The sequence below is a fragment of the Equus asinus genome, chromosome 20, assembly GCF_041296235.1.
Source record: "Equus asinus isolate D_3611 breed Donkey chromosome 20, EquAss-T2T_v2, whole genome shotgun sequence".
Lineage (NCBI taxonomy): Eukaryota > Metazoa > Chordata > Mammalia > Perissodactyla > Equidae > Equus > Equus asinus.
In genome coordinates this window covers 49,494,450-49,513,848 of record NC_091809.1, presented here as the reverse complement: position 1 = coordinate 49,513,848, position 19,399 = coordinate 49,494,450, and the positions used below count along the sequence as shown (strand labels likewise).

Genomic DNA, 19,399 nt, shown 5'->3' with positions numbered 1-19,399 from the left:
TATATTTTTGGGGACCCCAACCTGACAGTTGCCAAGCCAAGTTCTCAGGACACAAAGAAGACAAACAAGAAGGCAGTAGCTGTCCCTGGGAGAGAAAGGACAGACCGCAAATGAGTACATGAAAGCAAATTCAAGAGTCACAAGTCAAAGATCTAATTCTTACAAATGTTTTTTGCCTGCCAATCTGAATTTGGAAAGGAAGGGACAACGTGAAAATTTACCCTCCTCTTTGGACCAGGCTGCACAGATGCAGATCTGGGAGAGCTGACTCCCAGGAGACTCACCCTTGGCCGGCTCCTACCAATTGTCCCAGAATCTCGCCTGCAGGTTCTGGAGTGAGTGGGGTGTTCCAATGGGTCTCATCCTGGTCACCAGAAACTGTAGGCCAGAAAAAGTAATTTTCCCTCGACCCTTTATGGTGAGTGCTTGTTTTTCTCTAGCACATCTTGTAAATGCATGAGTTTATCTAGGTTAAAAGTTCTCCACTGTGGCCGCTGTAATTCAACATGAACTTTGGTAAGGTTAACCTGCTTGTTCAGCCTTAAAACAAAATTTTATTCACCTGAGGACTCACACTGGCCCCAGTCCAACTCCAGATCCAGTCTACTTTTTCAAGTTGGACGCAGTCTGACTCTGGCCGGTTTCCAGACCAAGTCTGGAAAAAGAAATGCTCAAATCAAGTCTGAAAGCTGCTAACACAAAAGCTGTGGAGCTAGCTTCCGGGAGGGACGCGCCCACCACATCCAGAGGCAGCGAGGAAGCAGAGAGCTCAAGGGGCTCCATGGTACCTTCGCCTGGTTGCTTGTTGCTCCCCGGGGCCACTGGGGGTCTCCTTTGGTTCTGTCTTGTGACACTAGAGCTGTTAAAAGATAAATTGAGGCATATTAAAAATTTCATGAGTTTATTTGAGCAGAAATGGATTCAAATCAAGCAGCATCCAATCTAGTAGATAGAATGGGGTTCCGAGGAGCTATACAAAATTAGGCTTTTATAGGAGGAAGGGAGCAGGAGCATGGAAGTTAATACCAGGCCAAAGAAAGCAGGTTGGCTATTGCGAGGTTCTTTCCTTTAGGGGATGGCAGGAGTCTGTCAGGCAGATTGTCTAACTAGTGCTGATCAGGAGATTCCTGATTGGTTTGAGATTCCATTTCTGGGAGAGCAGAAACTAATTAAGTCTTGGTTTGGTGACATGGGGCTTTGGGCCTGTTGTCCTTTTCTTTTTTTTTAAACAGAATCCTATGGCCAGAAAATCTTACTGATTTCCAAATCAATGTCTCACCTAGATTCTACTCCTAAACTTGAACTCTCCATATGCAAATGTCTTCAGGATGTCTCCACTTACAAATTCTCAGCCTGCAGGGCCCAGCAGAGGTGTGCTGGCTCAGACTAGCTTATGAGAGCCTGTTGTGCTCATCTCTTCCCAACTCCTTATGCCATGACATCATCTTGGGAGCTTGAAAGTGGCCGTGATGGGTAGATTTACTTCATGGAAATCTGCAATTGCTGCAAACAGGTTTTTCTGCCCCTCCCCACTCCCCCAGGCCCCAAACCCACCACCCGAGAGCAGGGTTACCAGTACCTCACTGCTCACAGAAAGCTCAGAGTCAACTTGTCCAAGTGGAATGTTCTCTATTCTTCTGCTTCTTCCTCTCTCTCTCTTTGTGAATGGTATCACTAATCAGAATCCCGGCCGCTGTCTTTGACTTATTTAGCTCCCTTACGCTTATATCCAGTCATCTTCAGACACAATTGAGTCAACGTGCAGAGATTACTAGTTGCCTCTTTCACCACTAGTAATAGAAATATAGCTGGGCACGTGGAATAATGGTTCTTAGAGTTGTATGCCCAGTGCCTAACACAGTGCCTGTGAAGGAAACCAGAATGTCACCCCCAAATATGCCTCTTTGACGTAAAAATTATTTTGAGTGAAGGCAATTACGAAACTGTAAATGCAGGAAGACCTCCTTTTATTGGAGATAGACTCTTATCAGCCCAGAGATGGCACCAGAGGAAAACGCAAACAACTGTGGTTAACCTATCTTCCTTAAGTAGGGTGTAAAGCACTACCTAACCCTAGTTAGACTAGCCCTAGTGAAAACCTCTTTGTCTTGGCGATTCTCCACAAATTTATTGTATCTTTGTCTGAAAGGTATAAAAGCTTCCTGCTCTGGTCACTTCTCTGGATCTTCATTCTCTTGTGAAGGCTCTCGTGTACATGCAAAAATTCAATAAAATTTGTTTGCTTTTCTCTTATTCATCTTAGTTTAATTTTCATTCCCAGCCAGGGACCCAAAGAGGGTTGAAGAAAACTGTTTCATCCCTGACACCTGACAAGCACAATATTTGTGTTTCCCAGACTGCACTGAGTTCTAAGTGGAATGTAGACAGAGGTGATGTGTGCCGTATCCTGGCCTTTCCCTTAAGGCTGTGATCTAACTCCTCGTGCTCTCTTTGCTCTTCCTACTTGATGCAAACTGGATGGGGCAGCAGCCCAGCTTTGACCACGGGGTTGATGGCAACATCCTAACACAGGGCGTTCTTACAACGTCTTCGTAACATGGGCCCCTTTGGCAGTCTGACGAAATCCTTGGACCTCTTCTCCAAATAACGTTTTTAAATACACAAAATATACAGAATTATAACAAAAATAATTATGTTACAGTACACTTATCAACATTTTAAATAACCTAATTTGTTATACAGTTGTAGAGCAATTCTTTATTAACTCACTAAATAGCAAGATTTAGCAGCCAGGTCTAATATTTTATAATAATTTTAAACTGATGTTAAGTGTGAGTGCTATTTCCAGATTCTATAATAACTGCTTTTTGGTAGGAAAATATTGGCGACTTCAGTTGGGGACTAAGCCACAGGTACTGTGAACGCTGCTGTGATTTGTTGCCACCGTTCACAATGGAGGAGATTACTAAACTTCCTTTAGAAGCTGGAGAACATAAAGATGTAAGTTTTTTCCCACTCAAGTTCACAGACTTCCTAAATTCTGCCCATCAGCCCTTTCGAGTCTCCATCAACCTCAGGTTGAGACCACTGGCAGAGGATGACGGAGCTTCCATGATGGACGCCTGGCTTCCTGGATGACCTCGAGGAGCAGAACCCCTGAAATAAACCCCAACCTTTTTGAATCATTGCATTTTTGGAGGTTTTTCTTTTAACAGCAGTTCAGCCTGCCTACATCTACTACTAAGTATCTCTTCAATTTGTAGTCTTTTTCCATCATTACTCTTGCTGCCTGGTACAGGTATTGCCGAGGTATTGCTTAGGAATTGTAATAGGTGTTTTTTTAAACATTACTGAGGTATAATTTGTATACAATAAGAATTCATGCATTTAAATCCACAGTTTTATGAGCATTAACAAATGTATATACCTGTGTAGCATCAGTATATAGAATTTCCCCCCAAATTCCTGTTTACCACTTTTGTCAATTCTGTCCCCATCTCTGCCCCCAGCTACTGTGCTGTATTATTTTTATAGTGTTTTTGCATCAGCACACATCTAGAACAAAGATGATGAGAAGTGGCGGTATTGGGCAGCTTTGACATGTTCCCACTATTAATTTCAATATTTCACCATGTTTGATTAAATGTGTGATGTTTGACATATGATATTTGCTGGTTTCTTTACTGTCTTCTATTAAAATAAGAAAGTTATTTTCTACAAAACCAGTTTGCTAAGTGTTTTTATCATTAATAGAAGTTGATATATTGTCAAAGGCTTTTTCTGACTTACTGAGGTGGTTATATGATTTTCCCCCTATATCTTTAAATGTTTTCCAAAGCTATTTTGCTGGCTTAAACCTAACTGGGTCATAATATATATTGCATTTTTATACATAACTCTGTTGTACTGTTGGTGAGAACACAAATGAATACAATCATTTTGGAAAGCAATATGACGGTAGTTTTTTTTAAATTGTGTATGCCTATGTCCTAAGTCCAAGCAATCTAATCTGGGTATATCACAGAGGACTTCTCAGTCCACAAAGAATTGCATACAAAATTTTATTTCAGTTGCTTCTATATCTGTGTATGTAGTTGTATGGAATTGGATAGACTTTCATATATATTGCTATGAAATGGTTAAGACATATATATAGTGGATGTGTAATGTGGGACACTAAACAGCAGTTAGGAGCAAATTACTAGATTTACATACAACACAGCAGCTCTTAAAAACAGTGCAAAGTGAAGAAAGTAAAAAATATTAAAAATCTATATCACAAAATTATATGTAAATTAAAAACATACACACGAAATGCAATATAAGGATACACGGATATTCAAAGACACAGATAAAAAAATCTTCCTCCTTTTCTGACTTTGTTTGTGACACATCCTGCTGCCCTCCTGGGATGCTTGCCCCTGTGCCCATCCAAACTCTATAGTCAGTCAGCCCCCAACCTAGGACCCATCTCTACAGAAACTTTTCCAGAATATCTCTAGACCACATGGGTCTCTCCCATGTTCTGAATTCCTGTGGCTTATTTATACATTTTCCACCCAGACAACGTCACATGTGAAACAAGACAAAAAAATGTTATCAGCTGTGATCAGGTATTATTGACATACTTCTTTCTTTCTCCAGTTGGATGTTAGGTTGGGTGACTATATATATTCTTGCTCCCCATGGAGCACTGGGTACTTTAGCTGGTTGGTTATTAGAAAAATATTTTATCTTCCTGCCATGTCGTTCAAAACCAGCCTGTCTTTGTCAGGAAGAGAGGCTCTCATGATCATATTTTGTTTGTTTACCACATCTTTCTTCTGAACTTTCCCCCTTTTCTTCCTTTCTCTTACTTGAGAGAACATTTTGGCAGAGAGACAGTCTTTCTAATTCCTTTTGCTTTGCTTTTTCCCCTCCCTCACTGACCACAGTCAAGACCAGAGAGAGAGAGAGAGAGAGAAAGAGAGAGAATGGCAGAGTCTCCATAATTTTACTTACTCACCTGTTTTAATGACTTCCCCACCTGGATAGTAGGAAGAGAACCTGTGAGTTCTCAACTGGCTCTTGTTGCTGCAGAAAACTCGCTTTTTTCTTGTCTATGAAGATATTTATTTTCATCTACGTGTATTCGCTCTCTTGGTTTTTTATTGCCTCAGCATGTAGATATGAAGAGTCAATAAGGAAGAAAGTAACTAGACGGTGGTGTAATTCTACAGGCTCTGGTAACTGGGCGTTTCCCGGAAATTCTTTGAGATTTCTGTTTCTCTCCCCATATGTCACCAGACCTTTGGGAATGGAAATCTCTTAGTTGTAAGACAGCTAAGGACCTGTGGTCATAGTGTGGGAATATCCCAGTGGCTCTACTGTACAGGTAGACTTTCCTCTGAAAACCTGGGGTCTCAAAATGACTCCTACTAGGAGGATGTATTGTCAGTGGACACCATACGGAGAACTGGCGAGTGGCTGAGATATTTCAACCAGTTTGGAAAGGATCTAATAAGTGGGGAAAGATTATTTGCTCTGTGGGATATGTGTCTGTCTGTGGAACACTCTTTGAGAAGCACCGCTGTAGAGAAGAGGCTATGTAAGAAAAGAGAGTGGTAGAAATACACTCCAGGACAGGAGGTCAGAGTGCAAAGGTCTTCAGTAGGGAGTGTGAGAATCTAGGGCAGGGCTTATCTGGGCATTCTGATATGCCCTTGGCATCTGTAGGCTTTTGGGATAGAGAGAGTATAGCAATATTTACTGTATCGATGAATATGATAATGTGTATGACAATGAAGAATTAAATCATTACACTGCATGATGTGCATACACTAATTCACTCCTTTATTCACCCAGCGTTTACTGAGTACCTATGATGTTTTAGGTGCTAGTAACTCAAACATAAATAATAAAATATTATCTTTGCTCTTAAGAATCTCATAGTCCAGTGATCCCAAGGTTGTAATCTTTAGGGCATTAACAAACTTGGTCCTAGGTTATCCCATCGTACCCAGAGCTTCACCTGCCTCCCACGTACCGTATTCCTGTGTCGAGACATTCCCTGAGGACGATATACCCTTATGGGGACTCATCCTTCAGGTGCTGGATGAGGAATGGAGGCGTGATAGTTTGGGTTCTTGATCCAGGAATATGATCTGAGTAGAAGAAGCTGTTAGAAGATGGAAAAATTAATTAGTCATTTTGCTCTCCCAACATTTCTTTGTTTTGTGTTAAAATCGATACTCCTGCATCCCCTTTGTTTATTTTTACTATTTTCCCACTCCTTGGCTTTCAACCTTTTTGTGTCACTATGTTTTAGATGTGTCTTTTGAACAAGTTAAGGAGGGATTTTAGTTCTTTACTTCTAATTTTTAATCACTGACATTTAATAGGACAATTTGGTTTACTTAAAGTTATTGTGATTACTTGCATTATTTCTATCATCTTTTTTTTTTGGCTTCATATTTACCATGGTGTTTTTTTTCTTCTTTCCTGTCCTCCTAGTGGAATGATTATTTTTTTTAAAAAATAGGCTATTGTTTAGAGCAGTTTTAGATTCATGAAACTGAGCAGAAAGCACAGAGATTTCCTATATGCCCCATGGCCCCACACACGCACAGCCTTCCCTGCTATCAATTCACACACCTAAATGGTGCATTTGTTACAGCTGTTGAACCTACGTTGACCCATCATCACCCAAAGTCCATAGTTTATGTTAGGTTTCGTACTGGGTGTTGTACATTCTATGGACTTTGACAAATGTATAATGACGTGGATCTACCATTACACTCTCATACAAAATAGTTTCACCACCCTAAAAATCCTCTGTGCTCCAACTATTCGCCTCTCCCTCCGTTCTAACTCCTGGCAACCACTTATCTTTTAATTGTCTCTATAGTCATGCGTTTTCCAGAATGTCATATAGTTGGACTCATATAGTATACGGTCTTTTCAGATAGGCTTCTTTCACTCAGCAATATGCATTTAAGTTTCCTCCATGTCTTGTCATGGCTTGATAGCTCATTTCTTTTTAGCTCTGAATAATATTCTATTGTCTGGATGTACCAGAGGTTATTTATCCATTTACCTACTGAAACACATCTTGGTTGCTTCCAAATTTTGGCAATTATGAATAGGCTGCTATAAACATCCATGTGTAGGTTTTTGTGTGAACATAAGTTTTCAGATCATTTGGGTATATGTATCAAGGGGTGTGATCGTTGGATCATACGGTAAGAGTATGTTTAGTTTTGTGAGAAATTGCTAAACTGTTTTCCAAAGTGGCTATTTTTCATTCCCGCCTGCAATGAATGAGTTTCTGTTGCTCCACATTCTCCCCAGCATTTGATGCTGTTGGTGTTTTAAATGTTGGCTGCTTTAATAAGTGTCTTGTGGTATCTCATTGTTGTTTTGATTTTCAATTTCCTATTGATGTATGAGGTCGAGCATCTTTTCATATGCTTATTTGCCATCTGTATATCTTCTTTAGTGAGGTATATTTTCAGGTCTCTTGCCCATTTTTAATTGGGTTGTTTGTTGTCTTCTTGTTGAATTTTAAGAATTATTTGTGTATTTTGGATAGCAGTCTTTTATCAGATATGTCTCTTCAAATATTTTCTCCCAGTCTGTGGCTTGTCTTCCATTCTCTTGATGATTACATTTTTTATTCTCTTTTTCCCTCTTTGATAGTTTTGGAAGTTTTATCATACATATATATAGTTAATATAATTTAAAATTTTTTAATACACATCTTTAAAAAGCTTAAAATCAATCTGCATCTTTTGCTGCTCTTCTGCCATGCAAAGGAACAGTTAGCTTCCATTATCTCCTCCTATAAAACACTTCTTCTCTTTTTTTTTTTTGGTGAGGAAGATTGGCCCTGAGCTAACATCTGTTGGCAATCTTCCTCTTTTTGCTTGAGGAAGAGTGGCCCCAAGCTAACATTTGTGCCCATCTTCCTCTATTTTTGTGTGTAGGTTGCTGCCACAGCATGGCTTGATTAGTGGTGTAGGTCCACACCTGGGATCTGAACCCAAAAACCCAGGTCACCGAAATGGAGTATGCTGAACTTATCCACTTTGCCACCGGGCCAGCCCCTACACTTTATTGTTTTATCTAGCATTTATTTCAACTTTGTTTTTAATTCTCCTAATTATTCAATGCTATTATAAGTGTCTAATATCATTTATTCGTTAAACAAATGTTTTTTACATGCTTACCACGTGCCAGGCATTATTCACATATATGAAAAAAACAACTTCTCTGTGCCTTAGTATCATCGATTTTCTGGTATGTAGCTCATAAGGTTGTTATGAAGATTAAATGAATTAATACATGGACAACATTTTGAACAGTGCCTTGCACTTAGTTTAAGCTCAGATTCACAGGGAGTTGCAAAGATAGTACAGAGAGGCCCTCTATGCCCTTGATGCAGTTCTCCTCAATGGTTGTAACTTACATAGCTATAGTACAATATCAAAATTGGGGATTGGACATTGCTATACTGTGTGTGTATAGTTCTATGTCATTTTCTTCCATGGGTAGATTTGTGTAACTACCACTGCAAACAAGATATAGAACTATTCCATCACCACAAAGATCTCCTTCATGCTACCCCTTCATAGTCACACGCATCCTCCCCTCCCACGATTCCTAACCTCTGGGAATCACTAATCTGTTTTCTGTCTCTATAATTTTGTCATTTCAAGCATGTTATATAAATGAACCATATCATATGTGATGTTTTGAGATTGGCTTTTTCACTCAGCAGACTATCCTTGAGATCCATCCAAGCTGTTGCATATACCAATAGTTTCTCCCTTTGTATTGTTGAATAGCATTCCATTTACGGATGGACCACAGTTTGTATAACCATCACCTATTGAGGTCCATTTTGATTTTTTCCAGCTTTTGGGTGTTGCAAATAAAGCTGCTGTGAACAATCGCGTACAGATTTTTGTGTGAATATAAATTATCCTTTCTCTGGAATAAATGCCTAGGACAGCAGTTTCTGGGTTGCACATGCATGTTTAGTATTATATTCCAACCTGATTTCTCTTTTGATTAGGAAATTTTATTCTTTTCTGTATAATATGATCACTGCTATGTACAAACTGGAGGAATTCTTGAGTTCATTCATCTCACCAGTTTATTGTATTCATTTTAATTTTTGGTGTGTCCCTCGAGTTTGTCTTTATTTCATCTATCACAGGTTTAGTTTAATGAACATCTAGTTAACTCTAAGTATGGCTGCAACATCTTCTCACGTCACTCTGGAAATTAATTATAATTATTTTAAATTCCTATATAACTTGCTCTGTTTCTTTGATGCGTAAATTTCTTCTGATTGCTGTGCTTGATGCCTTTCTTGCAAGCATTAGTCTTTTTCAAATGATGGCTAATTTTTGGATATGTGTTCATCTTTGAATTTGAGATTCCCCACTAGCCTCTGTAGATGTTATATCTGTTTACTGCAGTTCGTTTCTCGGAGAGTTGTTAGAAATATTGCCTGGTGCTGTGTGCCAACACCTAGTCTCTCCAGAGTCCAGTCTGCCTTTTGTTCTTAGGTGTTGTGCATGACATTGCTTTATCTTTCCAACCCAAGCATATACCTTCAGTGCTTTCGTATGAGGTGTGGAGGAGTCATACCTCCGCTTCTCTGTCAATCACGCTGGGGCTCCCTCCTGATCCTGGTGTAGGAAATTTTTGTGGCAGTCCAGTCCTGAATTCATTTGGTGCTGTAGTTTCATACTTTAATCCAATCTCTTCTGATTTCAATCTTTTAGAATTTTCTCACATTCTCTGTTCTGATGAAAGAAATTATTCTTCTCCTCTAGCATGGTAACAAAGTTTTATAAATCTCCTTCCAGACATTTCTTTGGACCTATTTGACAGGGGAGCCTGCAGCAGGTGCCAAGCCCACCATTTTGAATAAATTCTGCAGTTTTTCCTATCTACCACCAGCTTCCTACTTTATAGTGTTAATCTCTTGTTATCTATTTATACTGTCGTGTGCTACATGCTGTCAAGTTGGCTCTGACGCCTGGTGACCCTGTGAATGAGGGACGTCCACAATGTCCTCGGCAGCCCTACTCAGCTTCTGTGGACTCACGCCTATGGCTTCCTCTATGGAGTCAATCCATCTCATATTTGGTCTTCCTCTATTCCTGCTGCCTTCTACTGTTCCGAACATTATTGTCTTTTCTAAAGAATCCTGCCGTCTCATGCTGTGCCCAAAGTAGGACCACTTGTTTATCTTTTATCACTAGAACCCATTAGGTGTATAATACCTGATAAATAAAAGGTTCTCAATAGACTGGCTTTACAATCTTGGACAAGTTCTTAACTTTCTAGGGCGGAACTTACTCATCTATAAAGTGGGATATTAACAGTGCAGGCTTCTTAAGGTTTTGAGGATTAAGCATAAAAGCAGGCACTTAGTAGTTCCGTTAATTTGTGTCCTTCTCTTTTTGTTTCAGGAGAAATCTGTGGAATAAAATCATTCCGTCTCCATACAAGCTCTTTTTGTCCACACAACAGTTCCAATAGATCCTGCTGGGAGCATCACTTATATAGATGGTAGAATGCTTCGATGGGATGAATGGGATCCACAGAGAGTCAGAATCACATGGTTGACAGTCCCTCTAGTATGATATAAAGTGGAGAAGGGGCAGTTCCCCAGTAAAAGAGGGCCTGTGTTACTAGAAGTAGGAATATTGGTCAGGACAGAAACAATAGTTGTTCAATACAAAAGGCAGTACAGATGAGGGCAAAAAAGAGAATGAGTCATATTTTCTGTCATTAATCCTTTAAGAAAGCTTTATCCGAAAATTTCTTTCTCCCCATGAGTCAAATTAGGTACTTATTTATTCACTCATTGATTTACTTATTAGTCCCAATCACTTATTGCATGCCTGCAGTTGCAAACTTGAAAATAACTGGGAATCCATGTGTAGTCTCTCAGCTCTGAAGGTCTGGAATTGTTTATAAGTGGTAAAGATATATTCCCTGCCCTTATCAAATGTGTGATTTAGTTTCAGTGTTATCTATGTTGTCAGACACATATAGAATTATTTCCAACACAAAACAACATTATAGCCATGGGAAAATATTGTTATGAGTACGCAGAAGAGGGAGTGGTTGAATATGCCTGTATGGACCTGGGACTTGAAGGATGACTGAGCTCTCTTTAATTGGAGAAAGCTATGAAGGATGTTCCTTCCATGAAAAAGGAACAGCTTGGACAATGGACTGAGGGCAGGAATATATACTCAATATGATCCTTACCTGGTTATGGAAGTAGAAAATTCATTAAAGGGCCACTTCTAGAGCTTAATTTAGTTTAAGATACAGAAATTTTGGCCATGCTGGTGGACCCCCGGTTTCATTTTTAAGTTATCTTTATACAAGTTTGTCCCTTTGGTTGAATTATGGTTGCTTTCTGGGTGGGGACCAAATCTTATTCTTCCTTTTTTCTGCCCTAAGTGTGCCAAGCCCTTTCCTTGAGCCACGTATATCAATATCATTGTCCATGTTCCAAAAGAGCAAAGTTTGCCTGGTAACACAAACAGTAGTGCACCCAATGACAGGTGTCCATACTCTCCTTTCTCTTGTAAAGCTGCAGTCATCCATAGGTAACAATGAACAATACAATCTCTGTTCCTAAACTCTTCATTTCTGAGTCAACACATCAAAACATTTTGTGATACACATCTCGTGGGCTTTTGCAGATTGGATGAATCTTGTAGCCTCTCTGTCATATCATGGACAGATTCACCTGAAAGAGAACATGTCTTTACTGCATGCCGTGTCATTTTATACATAAACATCTCTCTAATTCCAAATAGGTAGCTATTAGCTATTATTGCCTCAGGCTTCCTTCCTAGCAAATGTAAAAGGAGCCTTTGTTTTATTTAACACATACAGACTGAACCGTTAATATATTCTAGGCATTGTTCTAGACGCTGTGGACAAAGCACCTGGTGGACAACACAAGGCCCTATAGTTCGGGAGCTTAGATAAATCTAGCGTTGAGTAGAACAGGTAAGAGTCACATACATGACTAACTTAATGAGATCATTTTGGATAGCGATACGTAGTTACTCGAAAAGAGAACATGGTGAAGTGACTAATTGCCAGAGAGATCGAGAGATCTACTTCTCGCTTGTGTGGTCAGGAAGAATTCTCTCTCGGGAGATAATTGACCTGAGACTGGACTGACAAGAAAGGGAGCCTTATGGTCATGGAAAGGAGTTTAGAGGTCATTGAAAGATTTTACCTAAGGATGTGAAATAATCTGATTTCGATTTTTAAAAGATCAGTCTGCCTGCTGTGTAGACAGTGACTTGTAGAAGTTTCAAGATTATAAGCAGAAAAACCAGTAATGGCCTCAGGGGTGGTATAGCTTGGACTAGGAAGGCAGCAGTGGAAGAAGAGAAGAAGAGACAGATTGTCTACATACATTGTAAGGAAATATGGCAAAACTTTGAGATGAGTGAGAGAAATGGGTGAATCAAGGATAGCTTCTGATTACTCTATGGATTTTGCTAACATGTTTTTCAATTGGAGAAGACTAGGGATAAATAAATGTGTTTTGGAATATAGGGATATAAGAATTCTACTTTGATCATGTTGAGTTTGAGATGCCTCCTAGATGCAAAAATGGAGAGTTAAGTAGGTAATTCGATATGCAAGTGCTAAACTCAGTGGGGAGATCAGAGCTAGAGACAAATATTTAGAAGTTGTCAAAATTACAGGTGTTTTTTAAACCACAGGGTGGATATCACCCAGAATGAGAGCACAGAGCAAAGCAGGTGGGTAGGACTGACCCCAGGGTATTCCAAATTTGGAGGCCAAGTAGTAGAGGCAGAATTGGCAAAGGAGTGTGGGAAGGAGTCTCCAGGGAGGCAGGAGGAAAACACAGAAAGAGTTGTGTCACACTCTTTCCTTCTCTCCCTCCCTCTCTTTCCTTCCCTCTCTCCTATTTTCCCTCCCCCAGCTGCCTTCCCACTTTAGTTAGGATAAAATTCAAACTCCTTGCCATAGGCTCCAAGGCCATAGTGATCTGGCCTCTGCCTTCCTCTCTAAATTCTTCTCCCTCCATATTTCCCTCACTGACAATACTCCAGGCATAATGGTCTCCTGCTCTTTAAATAAACCAAGCTCCATCAGGTCTCAGGGGCTTCGCATTTGCCGTTCTTTCTCTAGCATCTGTCTCTCCTTTGTCTCATGAATGCCTCTTTTCCATTATCTTGATATCACTTGAAACGTCTTCTCCTCTAAGGTGCCTTCTCTGACTAGTCACCTCCATCACTACCATGTCGCTCTGCAACGTATTACCTTATTCTATACTTTGTTCTTACTACTTTTGCAGTATGGAATTATTTTATATCTTTTGTTTATCTTTTTTCTTTACCACGATGTAAATTCTTTGATGGCAGAGAATTCACGTGCCTTTTTGACCACTGTCTCCCTAAAGACTAGAACAGTTCCTGGCACATGATAGGGATTTAATAAATATTTTTGACCATCTGAGTGTTTGCTGGGCACTGAACTGTGAACTGTGGTTCATGGGCAATTGAGGAGAAAATTTATTATCCCTTGCCGAGAGGCTAGATATATTTAAGATGTTCCTATTACAATTGCTATTTCCTAGATACAGCAAGAGTAAGTCAGGGACCCAGTGATATCTGGGGGCATAGTTTAGAGGGGAAAATTAAGGAAGAATATGATGCCAAATTGCTTTATACTAATTATATTGCCCTATTCAACTGAAATTCTCATATCAATCATTCTTTTTCGGTCAAGTTTTGGGAAGTCCTATTAAAATGCAAGTAAGTATGATTAAAATATTAACCTACATGTGTTAATTGTTGATTATCTGCATAATGCTTTTCAAACATGTTTTAAACAGTGGAACTTTTTTCAAACCGAAAGCCCAACCAGAAGTCCAATACACATAGTGTAAGAATGGCTGATATTTTGGCTGATGTGATGTGGCAGATCTTGCACCCTGCCCACCAGGCACCTCTCCTAACTCCTGTCCATCCAGGCAGTACCTGAAGTACCACCTACAACACCCAGAGCTGTACAGAGCAAGGTTTGCAAATTACGAATCTTAGTCTAACCCCTTCGTTTGGGAAACCAAGGTCCAGAGAGCGGAAGTGACTTATCCAAAGTTATAGAATTACTGCAACACAAGGACCCAGGCCCAGCTCCGTGAATTCTAGTGCACCGTGCTTTTGCCTGTGTTATCCTATATTCCTGAAGGATAAAGTTTATAGACTAGATTAGTCTCCTAGCAGTGGGAGTTCTATAGGGAGAGAAAAGTCAGAGGTTTTCAGTATCCCAGGAACCTTGCTTGGAATTCTGCTGGTCCTCCAGCACTGTGGACCTGGAGAATTGCCTCACAAGACTTCTCTTCCCACTTGGAAATCACCTTGAGCTTATCTTTAGTGGTAGAAATAAGGAAATGGAAGTGCTTTCTCCACATATTTATTTTATAAGGACTTTATTGCTCTGAATTTCCATGCCTCAGAGAGAAGAACTTTTAACCATTAGGTGTCTTGACTCCCCATTTGTGAAGAGTGGCAGGGTTCTGATCAAGAACGGTAGGTCCTTTTCATGAGTATTTTTATTTTTAAGAGGAAGCCCAAATTAGAAGTAACTAACTGATTTGATTGAACTGGTGGTTTATGGATCAACCATAGTGCAGATTATCTTGTGCTAATTGGGAGTTCAGAACCAAACACACATTTGACATGACAGCAAACACTTATTGTTTTTAATTAAGTAAATGAATTTCAGAGATATGTGTTATCTAGCAAATATAGTTTAACAATATATTAATCTGATTTCTGACTACAGATTGAGGTGGGTGGACATTATTTGTGCCATATGCAATTGTCATATCCCAGGCATCAATGATGCCCACATTAAGATCCTGGAAAATGTCCTTTATGACAAGATATTGGATGTAACCATGAAAGTCACTAAATCTCTCCATGTCAGCGTCCATATCCCTGATATTTTCTGCCTTGATAATTACCATAGTATCTGGGCTTCTCAGAAGAAGACGCTGAACAGCTTTGTGGACACTGAGGGCCCTTCGGATAAAAACATCAATGGGAAACGGTCTGAAATGCTGGCCCAGAGAAATAACAATGATGGTATTTTTCTCTCCTCCAGTTCTGTCAATGACCCGGGCGAGGTACTCAATATCTTTGACTGAGTAGATCAATGATCCAATCAAGGGGTAACCATGTTTCTGCCACTTGATGTTGATATTCTTATCCAAGTCCACAGCAAGCAGGTTTTGAAATTTTCCAAGTTCATGCAGATCCACTGACTTCAGTGCTGATGACAAATAGGCAATCCCAAAATGAAAGGAGAATAAAGTTACAAAGATCATAAAGATGAAGAAAAGCTTCAGTGTTTATGATTGAATAAGTTAATCATGGCTGATTTATTATAGGTTTTAGGTTTAAAACTTATTAGAGCAATCAAGAGGGTTGCACAAGAAGAAATTATGTATGCCCCCTTGTAGAACCATGTAGAACCAAATGGACTGGGGATGGTAAGCTCTGAAGTAAATTCATTGGAGGATGATGTAGTCAGTTTTGTAGGTGTTATTTTTGTACATTTTCTTAACTGTACACTAAGTTCATTTGAGATAGAAAAAGGTACTAATTGATGTCTTTACATTTAAAAAAAATAAGTAGACCTATTTCCTCCAAATATTCTGTAAGTTCCTTTAAGACTGAAATTACATTCTATACCTGTGTGTTTCCTTTGCATATGCATGGAACGGTACTGAGTACAGCATCTATAATAACAGTATTACTATTCATCTGTGAGGGACTTTGCAGTTTACAAAGCGTTTATTTGGACTTATATATTCATTCCCCTCAGAGCTCTTCATATATATATTTGTGCATATATGGATATATTTAATTGCCATGTTATAGACAAGAAAACCAAGAGATTAAATGACCTGCTCAAGTTTACACAGCTAGTGACAGAATCTGTGCTGAAACTTGAAGCTGCTCTCACTTCTTGTGAAAGTAGTCCACCCGATCTTAAAACTTTTGATGGTAAATGTAATAGGAACAGAATAAAATGAAGTCCTTCCATTTTTCATCATATTAATTAGATCCTTATCAGATTATCAAGGCCAGCTGCTTTGTAGTTAGAACTTCTGAGAAAAATGTGTAGAAAAGGATTATTAATGCTTTGTAACCTGTGCCGTCTTGGAAGTAAAGGGCTACATTTAACGCCTTAATGCAGTGAGGTTTGAAAATGGAGATGCTGGAGGGTTGCTTGGAGGAAAATGGCAGAATGATTTTCTTCATTCTGCTTCCAGCTTACTTCCGTTTCCTTTTTCAAAGCACACTATGGGCATAGAGTTTAATTTTTAACAAAATGTGCAACAGATATTTTGCTACTGCAGTTTAGGAGATTAGTCACAGATGGTAATAACTCAGTAATTCAGTACTCTGTTATAGGAAGTGATGCTAAAGGTCATCACCAGAACCTTAATTTTATAGATGAGGAAACTGAGGTCCAAGGAGTTCAGTTGTTTATCAGAGGTCACAATGTAAAACTGTCTCCTTCTGTTAGGAATTCCACTGATAGCTTGGAGCCCTACTGATTTTCCCTTTTCATCGAGAGGATCAGCTTACCCTCTGAGTTTGAGATCACAAGAGCAGCATCATGTCAGGAAGGCCAGAGTGCCCCTGGCACCAGGAGCCACACCAGGTGCACTGACCCCAGTGATAAAAGCTAGAGCCCAGCACACAGAGGGCAGGCAGGGATGGTTTTCCAGGTTAGAGGGCTACGATCTAGTAGTGGATTCTGAGTTATTATTACCGCATTCTTGGTTTAGTAAAAAGAGCAACTGGACTAGGAGTCTAGCCCCAACTCTGACATTAACTAATGATAATAATTGCAATATGCTGTTGTTTACCCAGCAGCTTCCACATGCCTGTGTGGCTTACAATATCTTAAATATTTTATACCCATTACCTCATTTAATCTTCATAACAAGGACCAGATACTATTATTATTTCTAGTTGATTGATGAGGAAAATGAGGCAGAGAAAATAAGTAACATGCCCAAGGTCATGGCTTCTAAGTGGCACAGTTCAAGTCTGTTAGATTCCAAAGCCCATGCTTTTAACCATTGTGCCTACCTGATGCAAAGTCACCACCCAGCTCCTGGCATCTGTTCTTTTTTTTTTTCTGCTTTACCTTCCCAACACCCCCCCCCCAACCCCGTACATAGTCGTATATCTTAGTTGCAGGTCCTTCTAGTTGTGGTAGCATCTGTTCTTTCATGTAATGATCATAGTGATGATAGCTAACACTAAAGAGAACTGACTATGTACCAAACAGTATTCTGAATGCATTGCTTACATTACCTCATTTTACCATGTGGGTACTATTTTCATCTCCATTTTACAGACGAGGAAACTAAGGGACACAATGGTTATATAACTTGCCTAAAGTCACCCAGATAGGACACGGAGAAACCAGATTTTGATCCCAGGCCATTTGGATCTAGAATCCACACCTTTAAACATAATGCCAATTGTAGAAGGCGGACAACATAATATATGAGGTTATCTTCAGCTCCGTCAGCGATTTTATGAGCATGCTGGGTAAATACTGAAGTGTGAATTCTGCGGGGATATGGATGTAATAAACTGTTTTCTACACTGGCTCCCTTCCAGTCAGAGAAATGTGTTCTTTCAAAGAAAAGTTAACGACGTCTTGCGAAAAGTTTTTGTGTGTTGTGTTTAAGAAATATGAAAAAGAAGAGGCATTTCCCGTATTTCTTTCTCCCCTTGAAATGAAAAAGAAGATTCTGAAAGGGTTATGCATAACAACTTAGACTGAAGCGTACTGTTGATAGTGCTTTTGAAGTATTCCATCCACTGGCGGATTGTGGAATCTCCCATTAGATGTATGAATTTTCCCCTTAGGCATTCTTTCATTTTAATCGGAGCCAAACTACAGGAGACAGGATTCCATGTGTCTTTCCAGACGTGTCCACTGGGGATTGTGGATGTCATTCCAAACTTGCATTTCTTTTTCGTTGGAACTCTTTTTTCTGCCAAAGAATCAGCAAGATAGGCTCTCCTAAAATATCACATTATCCTTGAGTATTTATTAAGAACCTACTGTCTGTTCTAAGTATTTACTTAATAGGGCATAAGCGTAGTAGAAAAGCCTTATTGAAGCATCATCCTCTTAACGGAATAGTTATTGTTCAGTAAAATTTTTCTCTGATATGAATTTTCTAAATGATACCCATAATGTTCATTATACAGAACATATTTTCTCCCAGAAAAAAAAAGCCTTCTGGGTAAAATTTAAGCGTTTGTTTGCTTTCCTATGTAAGTAGAGTCATCAATTCTTGCTTAGTAGCGAAAACTCAATTATTCTATCATTTTAGCCCACTTTATCCCCAAGTTTATCACACTCTGTCATAGTGTCTTAAATGCCACCATCAAACTGTAAATCCTTTGAATTAAATGCAGGGTGATACACAAAAAATTAATAACTAGTTTGGTTTGGGACCTGGACAGTCCACATGAATATGGCTGTAGGCTGGCGTAGAGTCCTGGAGGTCCAAGACGGGCCAGGTATTAACTGTTAGTTACTGGTTTGTGGATGGTCTGGGAATCTGAGGGACTGAGGTGGCTAGGATGGTGAGGAGCCCTTGGGGGACTTGGGGCAGTGATTATTCACCAACCAAAGGAAATAGTTCATATTTTAACAACTGGTATGAGTGTACGTGTGTATCCTGGGTGAAAAATGCCATTTCTCCCTCTAGGTACACATTTACACTTCAGTGTGAACAAGTTTATTTGCAATTAGCAAGCTGTTAATGCTTAGAGAGACACAAAAGCTCTTGCCTTAAATGATTTTAGATAGAGATTTCTTAGGATGTTTGGAGCCAAACAGATTGAAGAGAAATTAATAAATATAAGTGTGGAAGTGCTATTTTATATGCTAAAATAGTTTGAAAGGCAGCAAAGACCAAGAGGGGGAAATTGTAATGAATTGACTCCTAGATGGTGGGTTGGAAACCTCTAGATGGTGATTCTGGTCTTGTAATGATGTGGGAAGTGCTGATGGTGGTCGTGTGGGGGGTAAAGACCTAGGTGTAAATTGGAAGAGAGTTTTGACATTTGAAGGTTATTGTATTAGATGGCCAGGTAATCTATTGCCTGATAAATAGATTGATTATGAGAGTTATATTGCTAAAACAGATTTATGGTATCCTAGTGATTTCAATCATTTATTCACTTAGGTAACTGGTATGTTGGCCCACCACAGACAAGTCCGATGAGAAGCACCAATAGGACTGATAATAGTGAACAAGTCCAGCAGAAAGAAGAAACCCTTTACCTGGGTCTAATATTGAGAACCACTCATCAAACACAGG

The 19,399-nt window shown here is 39.4% G+C and overlaps 2 protein-coding genes across 26 annotated transcripts in view; both read right to left on the bottom strand.

Moving 5' to 3' along the window:
* LOC106840240 (NXPE family member 1) overlaps positions 1-5,132 on the bottom strand; it is a 35,185-nt gene extending 30,053 nt beyond the window's left edge. For 4 of the 12 annotated variants that reach the window (XM_070490249.1, XM_070490254.1, XM_044752977.2 and 1 more), the window contains exons 1-2: positions 4,967-5,132; positions 789-859 (exon numbers count right to left, since the gene is read on the bottom strand). Coding sequence is in view for 1 of the 12 variants with exons in the window: in XM_070490248.1 (XP_070346349.1) it covers positions 285-378; positions 789-859; positions 1,280-1,311 (197 nt within the window). In the remaining 11 variants the exon portion in view is untranslated. Of the gene's footprint in view, positions 1-284; positions 379-562; positions 860-1,279; positions 1,454-1,579; positions 1,865-4,966 lie in introns of all 12 variants that reach the window. The other 8 variants (XM_070490251.1, XM_070490255.1, XM_070490252.1 and 5 more) reach the window with 5 other exon arrangements.
* Positions 5,133-14,433: 9,301 nt separating this feature from the next.
* The window catches only part of LOC106840241 (NXPE family member 4), a 28,290-nt gene continuing 23,324 nt past the window's right edge, over positions 14,434-19,399 (bottom strand). For 13 of the 14 annotated variants that reach the window (XM_044752998.2, XM_044753003.2, XM_070490246.1 and 10 more), the window contains 2 exons: positions 17,852-18,058; positions 14,434-15,303 (listed from right to left, as the gene is read on the bottom strand). In XM_044752998.2, coding sequence (XP_044608933.2) covers positions 14,768-15,303; positions 17,852-18,058 — 743 coding nt within the window. In that variant the 3' untranslated portion in view covers positions 14,434-14,767. The remainder of the gene's footprint in view (positions 15,304-17,851; positions 18,059-19,399) is intronic. The other variant, XM_070490245.1, reaches the window with a different exon arrangement.